The 18,031-nt window shown below is 48.8% G+C and overlaps 1 protein-coding gene across 1 annotated transcript in view; it reads left to right on the top strand.

The window, feature by feature from the left end:
• LPO (lactoperoxidase) overlaps positions 1-17,067 on the top strand; it is a 25,338-nt gene extending 8,271 nt beyond the window's left edge. Inside the window, exons 4-13 of the mRNA XM_021704237.1 lie at positions 1,368-1,528; positions 2,931-3,048; positions 3,435-3,564; positions 4,324-4,530; positions 5,776-6,100; positions 7,932-8,092; positions 14,253-14,505; positions 15,381-15,554; positions 16,232-16,469; positions 16,659-17,067. Of these exons, the coding sequence (XP_021559912.1) occupies positions 1,368-1,528; positions 2,931-3,048; positions 3,435-3,564; positions 4,324-4,530; positions 5,776-6,100; positions 7,932-8,092; positions 14,253-14,505; positions 15,381-15,554; positions 16,232-16,469; positions 16,659-16,866 (1,975 nt within the window). The 3' untranslated portion in view covers positions 16,867-17,067. The remainder of the gene's footprint in view (positions 1-1,367; positions 1,529-2,930; positions 3,049-3,434; positions 3,565-4,323; positions 4,531-5,775; positions 6,101-7,931; positions 8,093-14,252; positions 14,506-15,380; positions 15,555-16,231; positions 16,470-16,658) is intronic.
• Positions 17,068-18,031: the final 964 nt, after the last annotated feature.

Below are 18,031 nucleotides of genomic sequence, written 5' to 3'. Positions count from 1 at the left end.
GGCAGGCATCACAACAGGAGTCAAAACAGCCAGGGTTCAAATCTTGTTTCCTGAACTCAAACGCCAGGCCCAGTGCTGGTCGATAGAACTTTCTGTGATGATGCAATGTTCTATATCTGTGCCGTCCAATACAGGAACCACTAACTACACGTGGCCACTGAGCACTTAAAATGTGGCTAGTGCCAGTGAGGAACGGAATTTAAGTTAATTTAATTTTAATGAAGTTCCATTTAAACAGCCACACGTGGCTCGCGGTTACCACATTGGACAGGGCAGCACTCTGCGCCACCGGGCCACGCTGTCCCTGCCACAGCATCCAAAAGACAGTCTGGTTTCTTTTCTTAGGTTCTTTTATATTGAGGTTGGGGAGGCTGGTCGGGGGTAGGCCTGCTGACTAGAGCCCCGTCATCACAGTTGTCCTTGTGCCTGTCCCACGTGCCCAGGAAGTCCCTCCGCTGAGACACCACACCCCTCACTCTTGAAATAGTTAAGAAGCTGATCCATAGTGACAGCCCAGGTATTGCAGCCAGTGAGCTGTCCCCCAAAAGCAGAGCTGTCTTTGGTGAGGATTGGAGCCACTTCCAAAATTTCGGAGTCTTAGAGCCGTAGACAGCCTCTCACAGAACCCTTCCTCTCCCACCTGAGGAGACTGACGCACAGGGACGGCGTAGTGGATTCTCACGGACCGGACTTTTCTGACCCCACCTTGTGCTCCGTCACCTCTATGTTGTCACAAACTTCTTAGGAGCAGGGATTTGGGCTTCTCATTTTACACATGGGGGAAACTAAGAATAAAAAGGCTGAACATCTTGCCCCCAAAATGGTCCACAAGCGGCCGGAGGCTACCGCCCACATCTAAACAAACTCCACGCTACCTCTAGGGCCAGATGCAGTTGAGGATGTTTCCATGGGAAGAACTACAGGCCCGTGGGCTTGTTAGTTCTAGAATTCTCGGTCCACACGGTTTGATGAGATGCCAGCTCCATGGCAGGAGTTCCTCAGTTTGAATCAGTACATCCTGGGCTTGGGTGTTTTTAAATTACCCCCATTGATTCTGATCCGGTCAGCACAGCTACAAGCCTCCGATTCTAATTCAGGAAGCGCTCACCCCATCTGTCCGCCCTTTCTCAGAACCAGACACACTCAGAGACACACTGTAGCTTTCTCCTCCCAGAAGAGAGTTTCCAGCGGCATCAGGAGGGAAGAGAGTTTCTAGCGGCATCAGGAGGGAAACGAGAAAAGAGCACAGGGAGTGCTTGTCTCCTGCATGCTGCCCACACTCCCTGTGGCTCCTCCCCAGACACCCCTTCTACAGGGTCAGAGCTGGAGGGGCCGGGTCATGACTCTCCCCCTGCTCTCCGCTGTAGGCTGAAGACGGCCATGAGCTCCGAGGAGCCCACCTCTCGGCAGCTCTCGGAGTACCTCAAGCATGCCAAAGGCCGGGCGCGCACAGCCATCCGCAACGGGCAGGTGTGGGAGGAGGCCTTAAAGAGACTGAGGCAGCAACTGGCCGTGACCAATGCCACAGGTACAGAAAACCCACTGGCCCTCTGATGGCAGGAACGGGCCATCTCCCTGCAGCAAGGAATAGGAGGCACCAAAAGCTGCGTTCCCTATTAGGAGCACCTCCCGGCAGGGGCCCTCCGGCTGTCCCTTCTCAGAGCCGTGAACCTGCAGAGCGAGGAGGGGCAGAGGGGACAGCTAGGCCAGCGTGGGGTGTGTTTTGCCGAGAAAGGAACGCAGGCCCAGCACGGTCATGTTGCCAGCTCCAAACGAGGGGACATTCATGCTCTTTGTATAATGCCATCTGTAATGCCTCTATCCAGAGGAAGTGCTGAAGTCAATAAACATGGGCTCCCTGTCCTAAACCACAATGCCACCACTACCGCCTATAAAGGAGACATTTAAGCCACATGTATCGGGGGATTTACTGGGATTATGTCACAGGAGATGAGATTTCCATCTTGTTTGGGGTAACGTGGAGCTGAAACAACGAGGTAATGGGTTGATCGTGACTTCCTCCAACCCCTCCACTTCCTCCCACCCCACCCCATCCCCACCACCAAATGTCACAGCTCCTGGGGAGGGTCATAGAGGAATGGGTTTGGTTCCGACCGGAGGAAGAGGCTGCAGGTTCTCCCTGGGAAAACATCAAGTCCGGGAAGATAACTGGCCTAGGACATGGGCAAATTCCAGAGTTCCAAAAGAAGGAAACTGGGACAAGGTGGGGAGAAGTAGGGATCACTTTGAGACTCTGAGACTGCAAAGGAGAGGAAGGCTGAATCCCGGCCCCTGCCAACCTTCACAGACGGTCCCCTGCCGAAGCCCCCACAGAACCAGGTTCCCTTGACTCTCTTCCATGCAGGCATCACAGGCTGCATTAGGAGGTTCGGATGCCTGAAGCCCCCCACTATGTTACTCCTCCTCAGACCACAGTGCCGCTCACTTAAAAATTAAAAATTCCCTAGCCCTTCCCAACATCTTCCTTATCGAGCTTCCTGCTTGCTTGGTACTTTAGATGTCAGTGAAGCTTTAGAAGAAAAGCAGTCTTATCAAACTTAATTCACACTAACAGGTGCTCAAGCTCTGGGGGACATTTTCATTCTAAAAGAAAGATCTGTTAATTCGAATGACCTGATAAACAAAGAATCATTAACAATTCTGGGGACTTTCACAATTACTATCTGTGTGGCCTCGGGCCAGTCTCTTGGGCACTGTGGTCTCAGTTTCTTTTCCGTAAAATGGGAATTAAAATTCTACTTTAATGACTTGTCAGGATTGAACAAGAAACCACCTGAGAATTGCTTCCCTAGAACATGGATATGTACTCCAAGTAATGGAAGTTCACCTCTGGTTTCGGTGTCCTGCCTCCCCGCGGGGCCCCAGAATGGAGAAAGAACTCAGCCGCTTTGGCGTCCCTTCTGTTTCAGACCCCAGTTTGGACTTGACTGCACTGTCTTGGGAGGTGGGCTGTGATGCCCCTGTCCCTGCGGTGAAATGTGACAAGGACAGTCCTTACCGAACCATTACAGGAGACTGTAATAACAGGTGAGTGGGCGCGGGCAGGTGTGCGGGGCAGCCCCTGCCGATCGCCACGCCCAGCCCACCCGCTCCACCCCGCCCGCCGGCCCTGCGCAACCCCAGCCCAGCCAGGCCGAAGCCCCCCTGCCTCACCGGAAGCCGTTCTATCGGAACCCTCCCCGAGCTTCCCCACCTTCTAACGGGACCACTGTACCCCAGCGGCAGCGCAGCCCCGTGCCTTCTGGGTGGACGCGGTTCAGAATCCCCACATGTGAGAGGCGTCTCCTCCGCGCCCCCCTTTCCCGCGGGCGGAGGCTCCCACTGCTCCCCGCACCGGTCCCCACGGGCTTTGCCGAGGAGCAGAGCCCGCAGCGGCCGGGCCGAGGCTGAGCGCGGGTCTTGCTCGGTTTCAGGAGGAACCCCGCGCTGGGCGCCGCCAACAGGGCGCTGGCGCGCTGGCTGCCCGCCGAGTACGAGGACAGGCTCTCCCTGCCCTTCGGGTGGACGCCGGGCAGGACGCGGAACGGCTTCTCCCTCCCGCTGGTGAGGGCGGGCCCGGGGTGGGAGCGAGCCGCGAGCAGGAGGGGGCGGGAGGGCCGTCGGGGGGAGAGGATGCGCCCCCAAACACACGTGGAAAGGCAGGAGAAAGAGGTGGGAAGGCGGAGGGCGAGGCGGGGCCGCGGCGGCGGAGGTGGAGATTTGGACCGGCTCCCCGGCCGTGTTCCCCAAAGTGCCACTAGAGGGCAGCAGAGCCCGGAGTTCGGCCACGCGCGGGTCGAGTCCGGCGGTCCACAGGCCAGATACCCTGGGGTGTCCCGGGCAGATGGCCTCCCTGCCCCATCCTGCCCGCGCCTACCCCGCCCCCGCCCCTGGGGTGCATCAGCTGTTGTTTGCCTGGAGGTCCTATCTGTTGGCCTCATCTGAGTTGGCAGCGCCTCCCCAGAGCCCCTCTCCTATTTATTGCCAGACGCCCGGCCCCTTGGTGCCGCTTACTTGGGGAAGCCTGTCTTTGTTTTCCCTTTCCGTCGTGGAAAGGGCACTGGCCTTTGCAAGCCATCAAGTCACATAGACCCGTGTTCAGTCCCATCCCTACCCCTTTGTAGCTGCAGGACTGTGGGGAATTGGCCTGGCCTCTCCAGGACTCCGGTCCTCACCTACAGGATAGGTGTAACGCCTCACAAAATTGTCGTGGGGATTAAATGTACCCGTTATATCCAAGGTACACAATAAGCTGCAGTTGGATCTGACTCCTCAAAACACTGTTTCCTCCAATCCTTCCTCCCCTTCTCTCTCGGTCTGCAGGCCCGCGAGGTATCCAACCAGATTGCAGACTACCTGAATGAGGAGGGTGTTCTGGACGCAAACAGGTCCTTGCTCTTCATGCAGTGGGGTCAAATTGTGGACCATGACCTGGACTTTGCCCCTGACACCGAGCTGGGGAGCAGCGAGTGCTCCAAAGCACAGTGTGACAAGTACTGTATCCAGGGAGACAACTGCTTCCCCATCATGGTAGGCCCCTCCAGCTGTCCTGACAAGCCTCCCACCTCCCGGGCGGAGAAGATATTCCCAGCTGGTCAGCCAGGGCTCAGGATAGATCTGGAATGCTGATTTGAAGGCTTCCCAAACCCCACATGTCCATTCATTCACCATCCATTTATTCCATAAATAGACATTAATTATCGACTCCATGCCAGGCAGTGCACCAAGTGCTGGGGATTTAAAGGTGAATAAGACACTGTTCCTTTCCTCAAGGACTGAGAGCCTGTGTGGGAAATGGACAAGTAACCACTAATAGCAAAATTGGGGGAGCTCTGGGGAGAGTCGTCTCCGTGCCTGGCCCAGAAGCATTGGCATCACCTGGGGACTTATTAGGAATGTAAAATCTCAAGCCTCATCCCAGACATGGGGAAACAAAATCTACATTATACCAGGATCCCCAGGAGATTATTTTTATGCACAATAAAGTTTGTAGAACACTGCTGTAAGTCACCGTGGGGTCTGGGAAGGCTATTCCCAGAAAGAGGTGCAATTTGATGGATGAATCCGAGTGAGGGCCAGGATTTGTGGGGTTTTCCAGCAGGAAGAGAGAGGAACTTGCCATGGTGCCCTGTTTTCTTCTTATTCATGGGTTTTACAGTTAGAGAGTGACTTATTCACTCAAATCAAAGCTATGTGCTGTGATATAAAGAACATGAGCTGTGGACTGAGGTCAATCTAGATCTGAATCCCATATATCTCGCTTCCAGTTTCTAAGATCTTAAGCAACTTACTTAACCTTTCTGAGCCTCAATTTTCTCACCTGTAAAATGGGACTGAATTATCTGCCTTAATTTTTTGAGGACCAAAGTGAGATAAGGTATGCATAATGCACAGTACATGTTAGGTCCAAAATAAATAAATGGTAGCTGTTGTTAGTAGTAATTATTAACAGAGTCTTTCCTAGCTCATGTCCTGCTTCCCTGTCCAGGGATCTCAGGACTCCCTCCCCACCAAAAATGTGGAACCTTTGCTATGAAAGATTGAATGATTCCCCTCAGCCTTTTTACACAGTGGGATGTAATGAACTTCAGGGCATGGTGGCCCGGGATGTACAGCATCAGCAGGAGGCATCTGGAGTCAGTGTCTGGTCCCAGGGTCCCAGGAGGGCTCCGTCAGCATCTTTGCCAGCAACATCCAGGCCCGCCCTGGGGAGAGGTTGCCAAATCCCAGCTGTGCCACATCTGCCTAGTCACCTACCTGCCAATCTCTCCGCAGTTCCCTCCCAATGACCCCAAGGTGAGGACCCAAGGCAAGTGCATGCCTTTCTTCCGAGCTGGGTTCGTCTGCCCCACTCCACCTTACCAGTCCCTGGCTCGAGATCAGATCAACGCCTTGACCTCCTTCCTCGATGCCAGCTTGGTATACGGCTCCGAGCCCAACCTGGCCAGCCGCCTTCGCAACCTCAGCAGCCCACTGGGCCTCATGACTGTGAACCAGGAGGCCTGTGACCACGGGCTGGCTTACCTGCCCTTTGACATCAAGAAGCCAAGCCCCTGTGAGTTCATCAACACCACCGCCCGAGTGCCCTGCTTCCTGGCAGGTGAGTCTAGGCTGGGAACAGAGGGACCCAAGGACTGGCATCAGAGAGAGACCAAAAAAGCTTCAGGAGTCTACTAGGCAGCTTCCAGGGAGGCTTTGCCACTGCCTTTCCTCTTTTGCCTTCTGGAAAAAAATGCACACAAAACCCCGCTGCCTCTGGCACTGGTCCAGGACTGGCAGAAGGGCCCCGATGAATACAAAATCTAAGAACATGTGTTCACTCTAAAAAAAAAAAATTTCAGTCCAGAGAAGCACAAATAAGAAAATCCACAAAACCCCACCACTCACAGATAGTCATTGTTAACATTTTTAATGCCCATCTTTCTAGGTTTAAAAAAATAATAATAGATATATTCTATACTGTTTTACATAATAGGGGTTATACTATCAGTTAAGTTCTATAACCTGATGTCTTCACTTAATATATCACATCATTAATCATTCCTCTACAACATGATTTTTACTGGCTGCCTGATATTCCATGACATATATTATAATTTATTTTATCAACCCTACTTGGAAGCATTTAAATAATTTCTAGATTTTCTGTGATTTATTGCTGTTTTTTTTAGGTAATGAACATCCTTGTTGATGAATCTTTGCACTCGTTTTTAATAATTTTATTTTATTTATTTTTATGTTTTTAAAAGATTTTATTTATTTGAGAGAGACAGAGCACAAGCAGGGGAAAGGGACAGAGGGAGAAGCAGACTCCCCACTGAGCAGGGAGCCCAGTGCAGGGCCCGATCCCAGAACCCTGGGATCATGACCTGAGCTGAAGGCAGACGCTTAACCGACTGAGGTGCCCCTCATTGTTAGTAATTTTATTAAGATAACTTACTAGAAGAGGAAGTTCTAGATTAAGAGGAATGCCTATTTTTAAGGCTTTTTATACACTCAGCACAAAGCCCTCACTCCATACAACCTGTGCACAACCAAAGCCCCCCAATTTTGTTCATTCTGGGGGCCCTTGCCCTCCTGATCTGCCGTCAGGCCCTCTGCCTTGAGCTTCTGGAGACCTCTCCTCTTCCAAAAATCCACTCTGCAGGACAAACCCCTGCCCACCCAGACATGGCAGAAAGCCAGTCCATAGGCCCAGATCTCTTGGGTAGATCTCTTGGATTCCATGTTCACACGTATCTCACATCAGTCCAGACACAAAACCGAACCCTTTCCTGTTTTCCACAAAAATACCCGCTAAGACCAAGCATTTGTGAATTTAATAGACTTTTCCTGAAGATTAGAGGACACAAAATGTCCTCTTGTGAAACACCTGCTCTTCTGCCAGTTAACTAACCCCCCCCCCATCCTGTTCCTCCCTTCTTTCCTTTCTCCCAACGGCCCCATCTCTAGATTCTTCTCCCGTATTGCACGGGAAAATTTTACCCTACCCACATTCCTGCCCTCAAATTTGCATTCCTAAAACTTTCGAAGTTGCTCCGCACAAAAAGCCCCTGTTAATTTGTACTGCCCCAATTTAGAGGGCAGTTGGGATTGTAATTAGCAAAATTTTACTTTTTAATGTCATCTGTAGTTTTTAGCACAATCTTGTGTGGTCAGCCTTATTATCCCCATTCTTCCAGAGACTGAGGATTAGAAGTGCCCCATAACTTGTCCAAAGTGACTCAGCTAAAAATCGTGTGTGTGGAGCTGAGATTCAAACCTATGAATCCCCACCCTGATCCCTTTCCACTTAACTTCCCTTAGGTTAACTGGCAGGAGGGGCTTAGGGGAGGGTCCTTTGGGGACACTATCATCTATTTCTTTGTGCAGGTTACTGGGTTCTGGGGCCACTCCAGGGGAACCAACCTACCTGTCTTCTGGGCTTTCAGGAGATTCCCGAGCCTCGGAGCAGATTTTGCTGGCCACTTCCCACACCCTCTTTCTCCGAGAGCACAATCGTCTGGCCAAAGAGCTAAAGAGACTCAACCCTCAGTGGGATGGAGAGAAGCTCTACCAGGAAGCCCGGAAGATCCTGGGAGCCTTCATGCAGGTGCGGAAGCCCAGGAGCACTGCCTCCCACACCCACCCGGCTTCTGCCCCTGGCTCCGCCACCTTCTCTGTTTTCCCGTCCCTCCACTTCCCCTTCTCCCCCTCTGCTGCTTCTTTCCCACTGTCTCATGCTTTTCGCTCTCCCTTTCGTTTCCTTAGCTTCTTTGCCCCAAAATGAATCCCTGGATTCAGAGTGTCGGAGAGTCATTTGGATGTTGGTCACTCAGGTGCCATCACGGGGACCAAAGTCTCCGTCACTCCTGGGACTGTTACTCAGCAGCTAGGTGGGTTATTTCAGTTGGAGTCTCTTCTTTTTAAGTTCTCCACACCCAAGCCACAAGTCACAGGCATTGTCCATTGCTATAGTAGATTGGCTGATTGACTAGCTAGAATTAACTGTGCACATAGTTAAGCATTTTATTTTGATAAGGTACAGTTTCCTAGGAAGTTGTAAACCAGCAAACAGTGCATACACCCAGCCTCCCCCAGTGCTAATGTTTTGCATGACCACAGTACATCAAAAGCAGGACATTAACATTGACACAAGCCAAAGGTCTTATTCAGATTTCACCAGTTAGAAATGCAAATGTGTGTGTGTGGGGGGGGGGTGTGTGTGGTGTGCGCACGTGCGCACGCACGCGCCAATGCAATTTTATCACATGGGTAGTTTCACGTGATCACCTCCACAATAAAGATACTTCACTCTACCATCACAAGACTCCCTCCTGCTACCCTCTGAGAGCCACACCCACCCGCCCCCTTCCAGGTCCCTATCCCCTGGCCCTCACCAATCTGCTCTCCATCTGTACAGTTATGTTATTTCGTGAGTGTTACATAGATGAAACCATGCAGTATGCGTCCTTTTGAGATTGGCTCTTTACATTCAGCATAATTGCCCTGAGGTCCATCCGGGCTGTTGCAGGTGTAAAGTCCCTTTTTGTTGCTGAGTAGTATTCCATGGTTGACTTAATCATTCACCCCATTGAAGGATATCTGAATCGTTTCCAGTTTGGGGCTATTATGAATGAAGCTGCTGTAGACGTTCATGTATACATTTCCACACGAAAGTAAGTTGTTCTTTCTGTGGGATATATGCCTACAAGTGCAATTGCCGGATCATATTGAGAGTCCGTTTTTAGTTTTAAAAGGAACTGCCAATCTCTTTTCCAGCGTAGCTGTCCCATTTTATATTCCCTCCAGCAGTGTATGGAAGATCCAGTGTCTCTGCAGCCCGGCCTTTATTTGCTGTCATCATTGTTTTTTATTTTACCCTTTCTGATAGGTATGTAGGGACATTTCATTGTGGGTTTAATTTGCATTTCTCTAATGGCTAGTCATGTTGAACATCTTTTCCTGTGCTTATTTGCCATCCGTATATCCTCTTCGGTAAAATACCTGTTCATATATTTTGCCCATTTACTGTTAAGTTTTGAGGGTTCTTTATATATTCTAGATACAGATCCTCTGTCAGATATGTGACTTGTAAATATTTTCTCCCAATCTCTCATTCTCTTAATAGGATCTATTGCAGGGTAAGAGTTTTTAATGGTGATGAGATCCAATTAATCCTTTTATTTTTCTTTTTGGCATTCATTTATAGGTAATGTGTCATTTCTCTTTGGCAGTATTTAAGATTTTTGTGTTTATTTTTCAGAAATTTAATTATAATGCATCTTGGAGTAGACTTGTTTGGGTTTATTCTGTTTGGTAGTCTTTCATGAGCTGTGCTTTGGGTGTCAAGTCTCAGAACTCTTTCTCTAGTCCTAGATTTCAAAGATTTTTCTCTGGTTTTTCCTAGAGGCTTTATAGTTTTATGTTTTCCACTTAAGTCCATGATCCATTGGGGGTTAATTTTTGTATAAAGTGTGAGGTGTAGAGTGAGGCTCATTTTCTTTGGCCTATGGATATCCAATTGCTCCAGCACCATTTTTTGAAAAGGCTATCCTTCTTCTATTGAATTGTTTTTGCTCCTTTATCAAAAAGTGTTTGGGCATTTTTATGTGAATTTATTTCTGAATTATCTATTCTGTTCCATTAATCTATGTGTCTCTTCCTATACCAGCATCACAGTGTTTACTGTGGCTATCCAATAGGACTTACCATGGGGAGCCACGATTCGTCCTACTTTATCCTTTTTCCAAATTGTTCTGACTATTCTAGGTCTGTCCCTTTCCTATATATATATATATATATATTTTTTTTTTTTTTGACAGAGAGACAGCGAAAGAGGGAACACAAGCAGGGTGAGTGGGAGAGGGAGAAGCAGGTTTCCTGCTGAGCAGGGAGCCCGATGCGGGGCTCGATCCCAGGACCCTGGGATCATGACCTGAGCCGAAGGCAGACGCTTAACGACTGAGCCACCCAGGTGCCCCCCTTTCCTATATATTTTTAAATAAGCTTATGTACGTCTACAAACAAACAAACAAACAAAAAAAAAAACCTTGCTGAGATTTTGATAGGAATTGCATTAAAATTTAAGGAGAACTGACATCTTTAGTATGTTGAGTTTTCCAATCTATAAATGCAGTGTGTCTAAATGTTCAGGTTTCCTTTGCTATACTTCATCAGCATTTGGTAATTTTTATCATACAGATCCTATACATGCTTTGTTAGATTTATACCTGAATATTTCATTTTCTTTGGAGGAATCATAAATGGTATTACTTTCTTTTTTTTTTTTTTTACTTAGCTTCCACTTGTTCTTTATCAGTGCATAAAAATCCTGGCCTTGCTGAACTCAGACAGTTCTGGGAGTTCTTCTGTGGATTCCTTAGGATTTTCCACACAGAGAATCATGTCATCGGCAAATAAAGACAGTTGTATCTCTCCTGTTGTAATCTATATGTTTTTAAAAATTTCTTTCTCTTGCCCTGTTTCAATGGCTATAATTTCCAGTACTGTGTTGAATAAAAGTGGTGAGAACAGACATCCTCATCTTCCCAATCTTAGAGGGAAAGCATTCAGTCTTTCACCATTAAGTATAATGTTGTTTGTAAATCTTCTGTAGATGCTGTTTATGAGGTTGAGGAAGTTCCAGTCAGTTCCTAGAGTATGGAGAGTTTTTATCATGAATAGATGTTGAATTCTGTCAAATGGTCTTTCTTCATTAATGCGACTTTTCTTTTTCTCTTTCTTTTTTAACTTATTTATTTGACAGAGAGGGGGAGCAGCAGGCAGAGGGAGAAGCAGGCTCCCCGCTCAGCAGGGAGCCCGATGTGGGGTTTGATCTCAGGACCCCGAGGTCATGACCTGAGCCAAAGGCAGATGCTTAACTGACTGAGCCACCCAGATGCCCCTGACTTTTTTTTCTTTAGCCTATTCTGCTTGCTTCAGGTTTATTTTGCTCTTCCCTCTGGCTTCTTCCAGAACTTGGAAAATGCCATGCCCCTTCCTTCCGGCCTCCATGGTTTCAGATGAGAAGCTCCCCGTTATTCACAGTGGTGTTCATTTATAGATAATGTGTCATTTCTCTTTGGTGATATTTGAGACTTTTGTGTTTAGTTTTTAGCAATTTAATTATAATGCATCTTGGAGTAGATTTCTTTGGTTTGTTATGTTTGGTATTCATTCAGCCTCTTGAATCTGTAAGTGTATGTCTTTCATCAGTTTGGGGAAGTTTCCAGGCATTATTTCTTCAAATACTTTTTCAGCCCCATCCCTTTCTCCTCTATTTCTGGGATTCCATTAATATGAATGTTAGATCTTTTGTTATTGTCCCACAGATCCCCGAGGTTCTGGTTTGTTTGAGGTGTTTGTTTGTTTTGTTTATTTTCTTTCTGTTGTTTAGGGTGAGTAAATTCTATTGATCTGTCTTCCATTCTACCCTGTCATCTCCACACTCCTGCTGGGTCTTCCTAACAAGTTTTTTATTTTAGTTTGGTATTTTTCAGTTCTATCATTTCAGTGTTTCTTTTTTATAAATTCTATTTCCTTGCTGAGATGGTCTTTTGTTGTTGTTGTTTTAAGGTAACAGAATTGGTTGTTGAAGCATTTTTATGAAACTGCTTTAAAATCTTTATCAGATAACCTCAGCATCTGATTCATGTATTTATTGGCATCAGTTGATTGTCTTTTCTCAAACTGTGGCTTCCCTGGTTCTTGGTGTTATGAGTGATTTTCAATTATATCCAAGACATTTTAGTTATTATGTTAGGAGACTCATGATCCTATAGAAGTCTATTTGGGTTCAACATGTAGGTCTGGCATACTTTCGTGGGCTTTCGTTCCAATGACAGTTTAGTTTCCCAAGCCCTTGCAATGCTATTCTGGTCTGCTTCACTCTTCTGGTGCCTCTAGGGTTCCCACTCAGTGCCTACTGATGCTGTCTGCAGAAGGCACGTTCCTGGCTGCCTTCTGTTGTAGGGGCATCATCCAAAGAATGAAAAGTATCTACCTAAAGATGATCTGAATTAAGGTTTTATATTATTTTTCTTGGGCTGCCACAATAAAATATCATACGCTGGGTGGCTTAAACAACAGAAATTTATTTTCTCCAGTTTATTTATTTTCTCCAGTTTATTTTCTTCCAGTTCTGGAGGCTGGAAGTCCAAGACCAAGATTTCAACAGGTTTGGTTTCTCCTGAGGCCTCTCTCCTTGGTGTGCAGATGGCTGCCTTCCCTCTGTGTGCTCACATGTCCACACACTTCCCTCTGTGTGAGCGCCTCCCGGGTGTCTCTCTCTCTCTTCTTATAAGGACACCAGTCCTATTGGATGAGGGCCCCACCCTTATGACCTCATTTAACCTCAGTTATCTCTTTATAGGCCCTATGTCCAAATACAGTCACATCAGGGGTTAGGGCTTCAACATATACCTTAGCAAGGGGACACAATTCCATCCATACAAGGCTTACTGGACTCCAAGAAAAAGAAATCCATGCAAGCTAGTTCAGACATTTAGTATTGGTTCAATCCTATACATATGTCAAATGGAAGCTGATAAAGGTTTCTCCTGGAACCCCAGAGCAGGGAGTGTAGTTGGTCCTAAGCAAGGTTAGAGCCAGAGACTGGAAACCATCTGGAATCTCACTCTGCCTCTCTTTCTCCATGCCTTTCTCTACTTCTCTATTGTTCTCCACTCTCTTCTCTCTGTCTCTGTCTTCAGATGGGTTTTTTCTGCTTTTCTGCACATGGTAGCAAATGATCCCCCATATGGCCCCACTTGTCCCCTCAGATCAAGCGCCATCAGAAACAGTCCAGGACAGCTGCATCCAAAATCTAAATTCCTGAGAGCAAGAATCTGACTAACCAGCTTGGTCTGGTGCCACAGCTGGACCAGTCCACTATGGCCAGAGGCAAGTTTCTGTCTCTTGCCACCTCACAGAGTCTGAGAAGCAGACTGCCTGCTCCAAGGATGAAATCCCCACGACCTTTGCTGCTGAACAAATTGGAAGCAACCTAAAAATAAAACAATAAGAGAGGGATCCATGAATGCAATAGAATATTATGCACATTTAATTACGTAATAATTGTGAGCTAGGTAGAAACATGAGAAACTTGAAGTGAAAAAGCAGAATTACAAAAGTATGTATTCTCTAGGAGTACAAGTGTGTAAAAATATGTATTGTATAGACAAAGATTAGAAAAAAGAAAAAATTCATATAGTTATTGCATTACGCATTATCATGATTTTCTCTTTTTTCAAAATTTTCTCTGTGTGTGTTAGCTCATTGCTTTGAGTAAAACAAACCCCCAAATTGCTCTCTCCATGGTGCACCATTTGTCTCAGAATTGGAGATGAGGTGAACTTACCCTGTGAGCCATTCCTGTGGTTCATCATTCCTTTTGCTCTGGCCCTATGGGGAAAAATTGAATGATGTGACATCATTATGTTCAAGTGACACACAAGGATTGTCACTTCAGCTTCAAGGCCACAGACCTGGAGTGGAGATGACACAGAGAATACCTGCCTAGTGCCGATTCAAAGGACTGATCAGTAGGGCCCGTGTTGAAGCATATGATGAGCGACCAGCAGAAAGAATGTCATGATCAATTAGCAACTCTCTGCCATGGTCACAGGAAGGGAAATGGGCATGTATGCTATCCATTTGCCCTCCTAGATTTTTGGCCACTCATCCCTCTTGACCGCAGCTTCCTCCAACCTCACTCTGCAGAGGTCTCAGTGTTCTCCCACCCTTTGCTCATGACATGTTTCTCCCCCCAGATTATCACCTTTAGGGACTACCTACCCATTGTGCTCGGTGATGAGATGCAGAAGTGGATCCCTCCATACCAAGGCTACAACAAATCTGCTGACCCCCGAATTTCCAATGTCTTCACATTTGCCTTCCGCTCTGGCCACTTGGAGGTCCCCTCCACCGTGTCCCGCCTAGATGAGAACTATCAGCCGTGGGGTCCAGAGGCAGAGCTCCCCCTGCACACCCTCTTCTTCAACACCTGGAGGATAGTCAAAGATGGTATGTCCTTTTAGGGAAGCACTGTCACCTGGTGGTCTCACGCTTCGGCCTGCTTCTAAAGAAGCCTGGCTTAGAAGTCAGACTCCAGGAACTTCCTTCCTGTGTGACCTTGGGCAAGTGAATTCACCTCACTGAGCCTGTTCCCTCATTTGTAAAACAGGAACAACAACGGTACCTATCCCACTAGGATATACAAAAAATTAAGTGGCATGTATGTGGAGAGCACCCTACAATGGTTTCCGACACACAGGAGGTGGTCAATAAATATGAGTTATTATTCTTTCTCTCCTCCTCTGGCCTCCAAGCTGCCTAGGTTTTCCCTGCCTCAGGCTTCTCTGACCCCTGCAGAAAGAATTCATGAGTTTGGTAAATAAATTGTTCTTTTCTGCTCTCCTCTCTCCTCTAGGGCTTTCCACCTCCATCAAGTGCCAAAGGTTGGGCCCAGCTCCCCTTTATCCTGGGCCGGGTTGCGTTGAAACTGGCTTTACTTAAGGCCTGACAAGTCAGGGTCATTCTTTGTAGCCTCCTGCTACCTCTCCCCATGCGTGAGAGTTCCTCAGGGGAACATGTGGAAGGAGGAGCCGACTCTCTGAGCCAAAGCTCAAAAAACTCCTGAAGCTTATATTCCTGCCGTCATCCCAGGAATGCCCCATTCCCCACCCCCATCCCCATCCCCGGCATGCAGTCAGATGCCCTCAGCCCCAGCACACCCGGCCGGCTGCATCTTGCTTTTCTCTCCTGGCTGCCAGCCTGAGATGTTCAGTCGGCCCTACTTTTTACCTGAGAGGAAACATCTGGTGGAGGGAGGGGCTAGCAGTGGAAGATGGCCTCAGCCTACCCCCGTCCCCGGGATGGCCTCTGGGTCTCCCTTGCAGGTGGAATTGACCCTCTGGTCAGGGGCCTGCTGGCCAAGAAGTCCAAGCTGCTGAATCAGAATAAAATGATGACCAGAGAGCTGCGCAACAAGCTTTTCCAGCCCACTCACAAGATCCACGGCTTTGACCTGGCTGCCATCAACATACAGCGCTGTCGGGACCATGGGATGCCTGGTGAGTGGGCCTCGGGTCCTGCCTGGTCCAGGGAACTTCTCGTTGCTTTCTGAGGTTCCTGGGGACTCTCTGCTATAACCCTGGGGATCTGACCAATTCTAAAACAGAAAGCAGAGATGCCAGTTTAAAAATTCATTTTGTTCGTCTGTGAAATGGAATCTTCCATTCTCCCTAATGCAGAGATAAGAGAACATGTCTAGTACCATCTTGGAGCTCCTCAAATGAACAAGAGGACAACAGCTGACTTGTCAAACTGGTTTAAAAGCCCAGAAAAACATTAAGAAAGGAGAATAGAGAGAAACCAATGACTTTTGGACCTTTCTTTGGACCCACAAAAGGCAATTTAATGTAGTAATGAAGAGCCAGACGGCCCGGGTTCAAATCCCAGCTTTGCCATTTCTAGTGACATGACCTTAGGCAAGTTACTTATCATCTCTGTTCTTCAGCTGACATATTTGTACAGTGCTTAGAATAGTGCCCATAGTAAGCACCATATGACCTGCTAGCCCTCCCAAGCCTGAAGTACAAGCATAAAACAATGGAGCCCGGCCCACCCCGCCCCAGAGGCTATGAGGCCAGACTTTCTGGGGCCAATGGAGCTGGAACAGGTATGTCCCCAAGGAGGGTCGTGGGTGAGAAGCCCCTGGGATGAGACAGCTTCAGCCCCTCTGCCCTAGGGTACAACTCCTGGAGAGGCTTCTGTGACCTCCCACAACCCCAGACCCTGAAGGAGCTGAATGCTGTGCTAAAGAACGAGAGGCTGGCTGAGAAGTTACTGGATCTCTATGGGACCCCTGACAACATCGATATCTGGGTTGGGGGCGTCGCCGAGCCCCTGGTAGAGAGAGGCCGGGTGGGGTCTCTCTTGGCCTGCCTCCTGGGGAAGCAGTTCCGACAGATTCGTGATGGAGACAGGCAAGTGAGATCGTGTGAGGAGGGCAGGGGAGAGCAGACCCTTCTCTGTGGGGGTCCCGAAGTCCTGTGTGAGGACTAGCCCAGACCTCCACGTGTTCCCAGCCACCTCCTGCCTTCCCCTTCGGCACAGTGGGGCGGGAGGGGCCGCCGGCGGGGCTGTGTGGACAGACCCTGCTTCTGTCTCTGCAGATTCTGGTGGGAGAACCCCGGAGTCTTCACTGAGAAGCAGCGGGACTCTCTACAGAAAATGTCCTTCTCGCGCCTCGTCTGTGACAACACCCACATCACCAAGGTCCCACGGGACCCATTCCTGGCCAACAGCTACCCCCAAGGCTTTGTGGATTGCTCAGCCATTGACAGGCTAGACCTTTCACCTTGGGCCTCAGTGGAGAATTAAGGGCCCAGACTTCCCGGCCTCCCACACTGTGCAGTAGCACTCCCTTTGGTCCTTGATGCCATTTCAAGCAAGTTCAGTGACCCAGTCCCTTAGAGCTCCACACCCCATCCGGCCCTTCTTTCAGCCAGGTTTCTCTACACTCGCCGGACGCACACCTCGCTCAAGCCCAAGGCCGGCAGCTCAGCCTTCCCAGCTCCTCCACTGGGGTCCCGCTGCTCCCACACCATGCCCTCTGTCTGCGGAATGTCACCGATCCTCTCCCTGCAACAGGTCTCGTCTGAGGCCATGGTCGTTGTGCTCTTAGCTTTCCACCTCTCCTTTCAAACTAGATTATAAGCTCCTCGAGCCAGAGACTTCAGTCTGCTTCTGAGTGTCCCCCGTGCCACCCGGCATGAGGCTCAGCCGACAGCAAGGGCTCAATAAACACCCGATGATTGACTGAAGACGGTGGCAATGACACTATTCCCTTCTAGAAGGCAGACCTTGGAACCACTGCCAAATAACTAGATGTCTACAGTGCAGACTGTCTTACCACTAAGATGTTGTGTGCATGGGTCTGTGGGATGAGAAGGTATGGTGTGGTGAGATTTCAGTTCTCAGAGAAAAGGAGGAGGCCAGGGGCTCCTGGGGGAAGAAACAATGGCCAGAGAGGCAAGGGAGAGGTTTTGGGGTGCTGTCAAGGGATCAAACAGGGAGGACATCTGAGCCTGGATTTCCCTACACCTAGAGTTGATTTCCCTTCCAGAAACCCTTCTGGGAACAACCCTCTTCTTCGAGGGCAGTCCTTGGAGCCTGTGAGACCTCTGAAGGGGCATCTCCAGAATATTCCTTGCACTGCTAACTAATACATACTGTGTTCTTTTAAAATGACCCTCCAGGTAAGGTCAGCCTACCCGGCACCTCCAGGTCCCCTGACTGGTGCAGTGGGGGTGGGAGGCACTTAGCCAGCCTGTGAGAAGAGCCTAGGAGCCTTAAGACCTGGGCGGTCATCCTGGCTCTGGCGCCTACGTCTTCGAGCCTCAGATGAGTCCCGTCACCTCTCTGGCTACCCTGTCATCATCGGTGAAATGGAGAGTGTTTATCCTGTTATGGGAGGTCTTAATGTGGCCTGGAGCTCCTATGGGTCCATGAGCCTCGGCATCCTGCACACCTTCAGGTTCCCAGC

Source organism: Neomonachus schauinslandi, chromosome 15 (genome assembly GCF_002201575.2).
Source record: "Neomonachus schauinslandi chromosome 15, ASM220157v2, whole genome shotgun sequence".
Lineage (NCBI taxonomy): Eukaryota > Metazoa > Chordata > Mammalia > Carnivora > Phocidae > Neomonachus > Neomonachus schauinslandi.
This window is presented reverse-complemented; position numbering and strand designations above follow the sequence as displayed.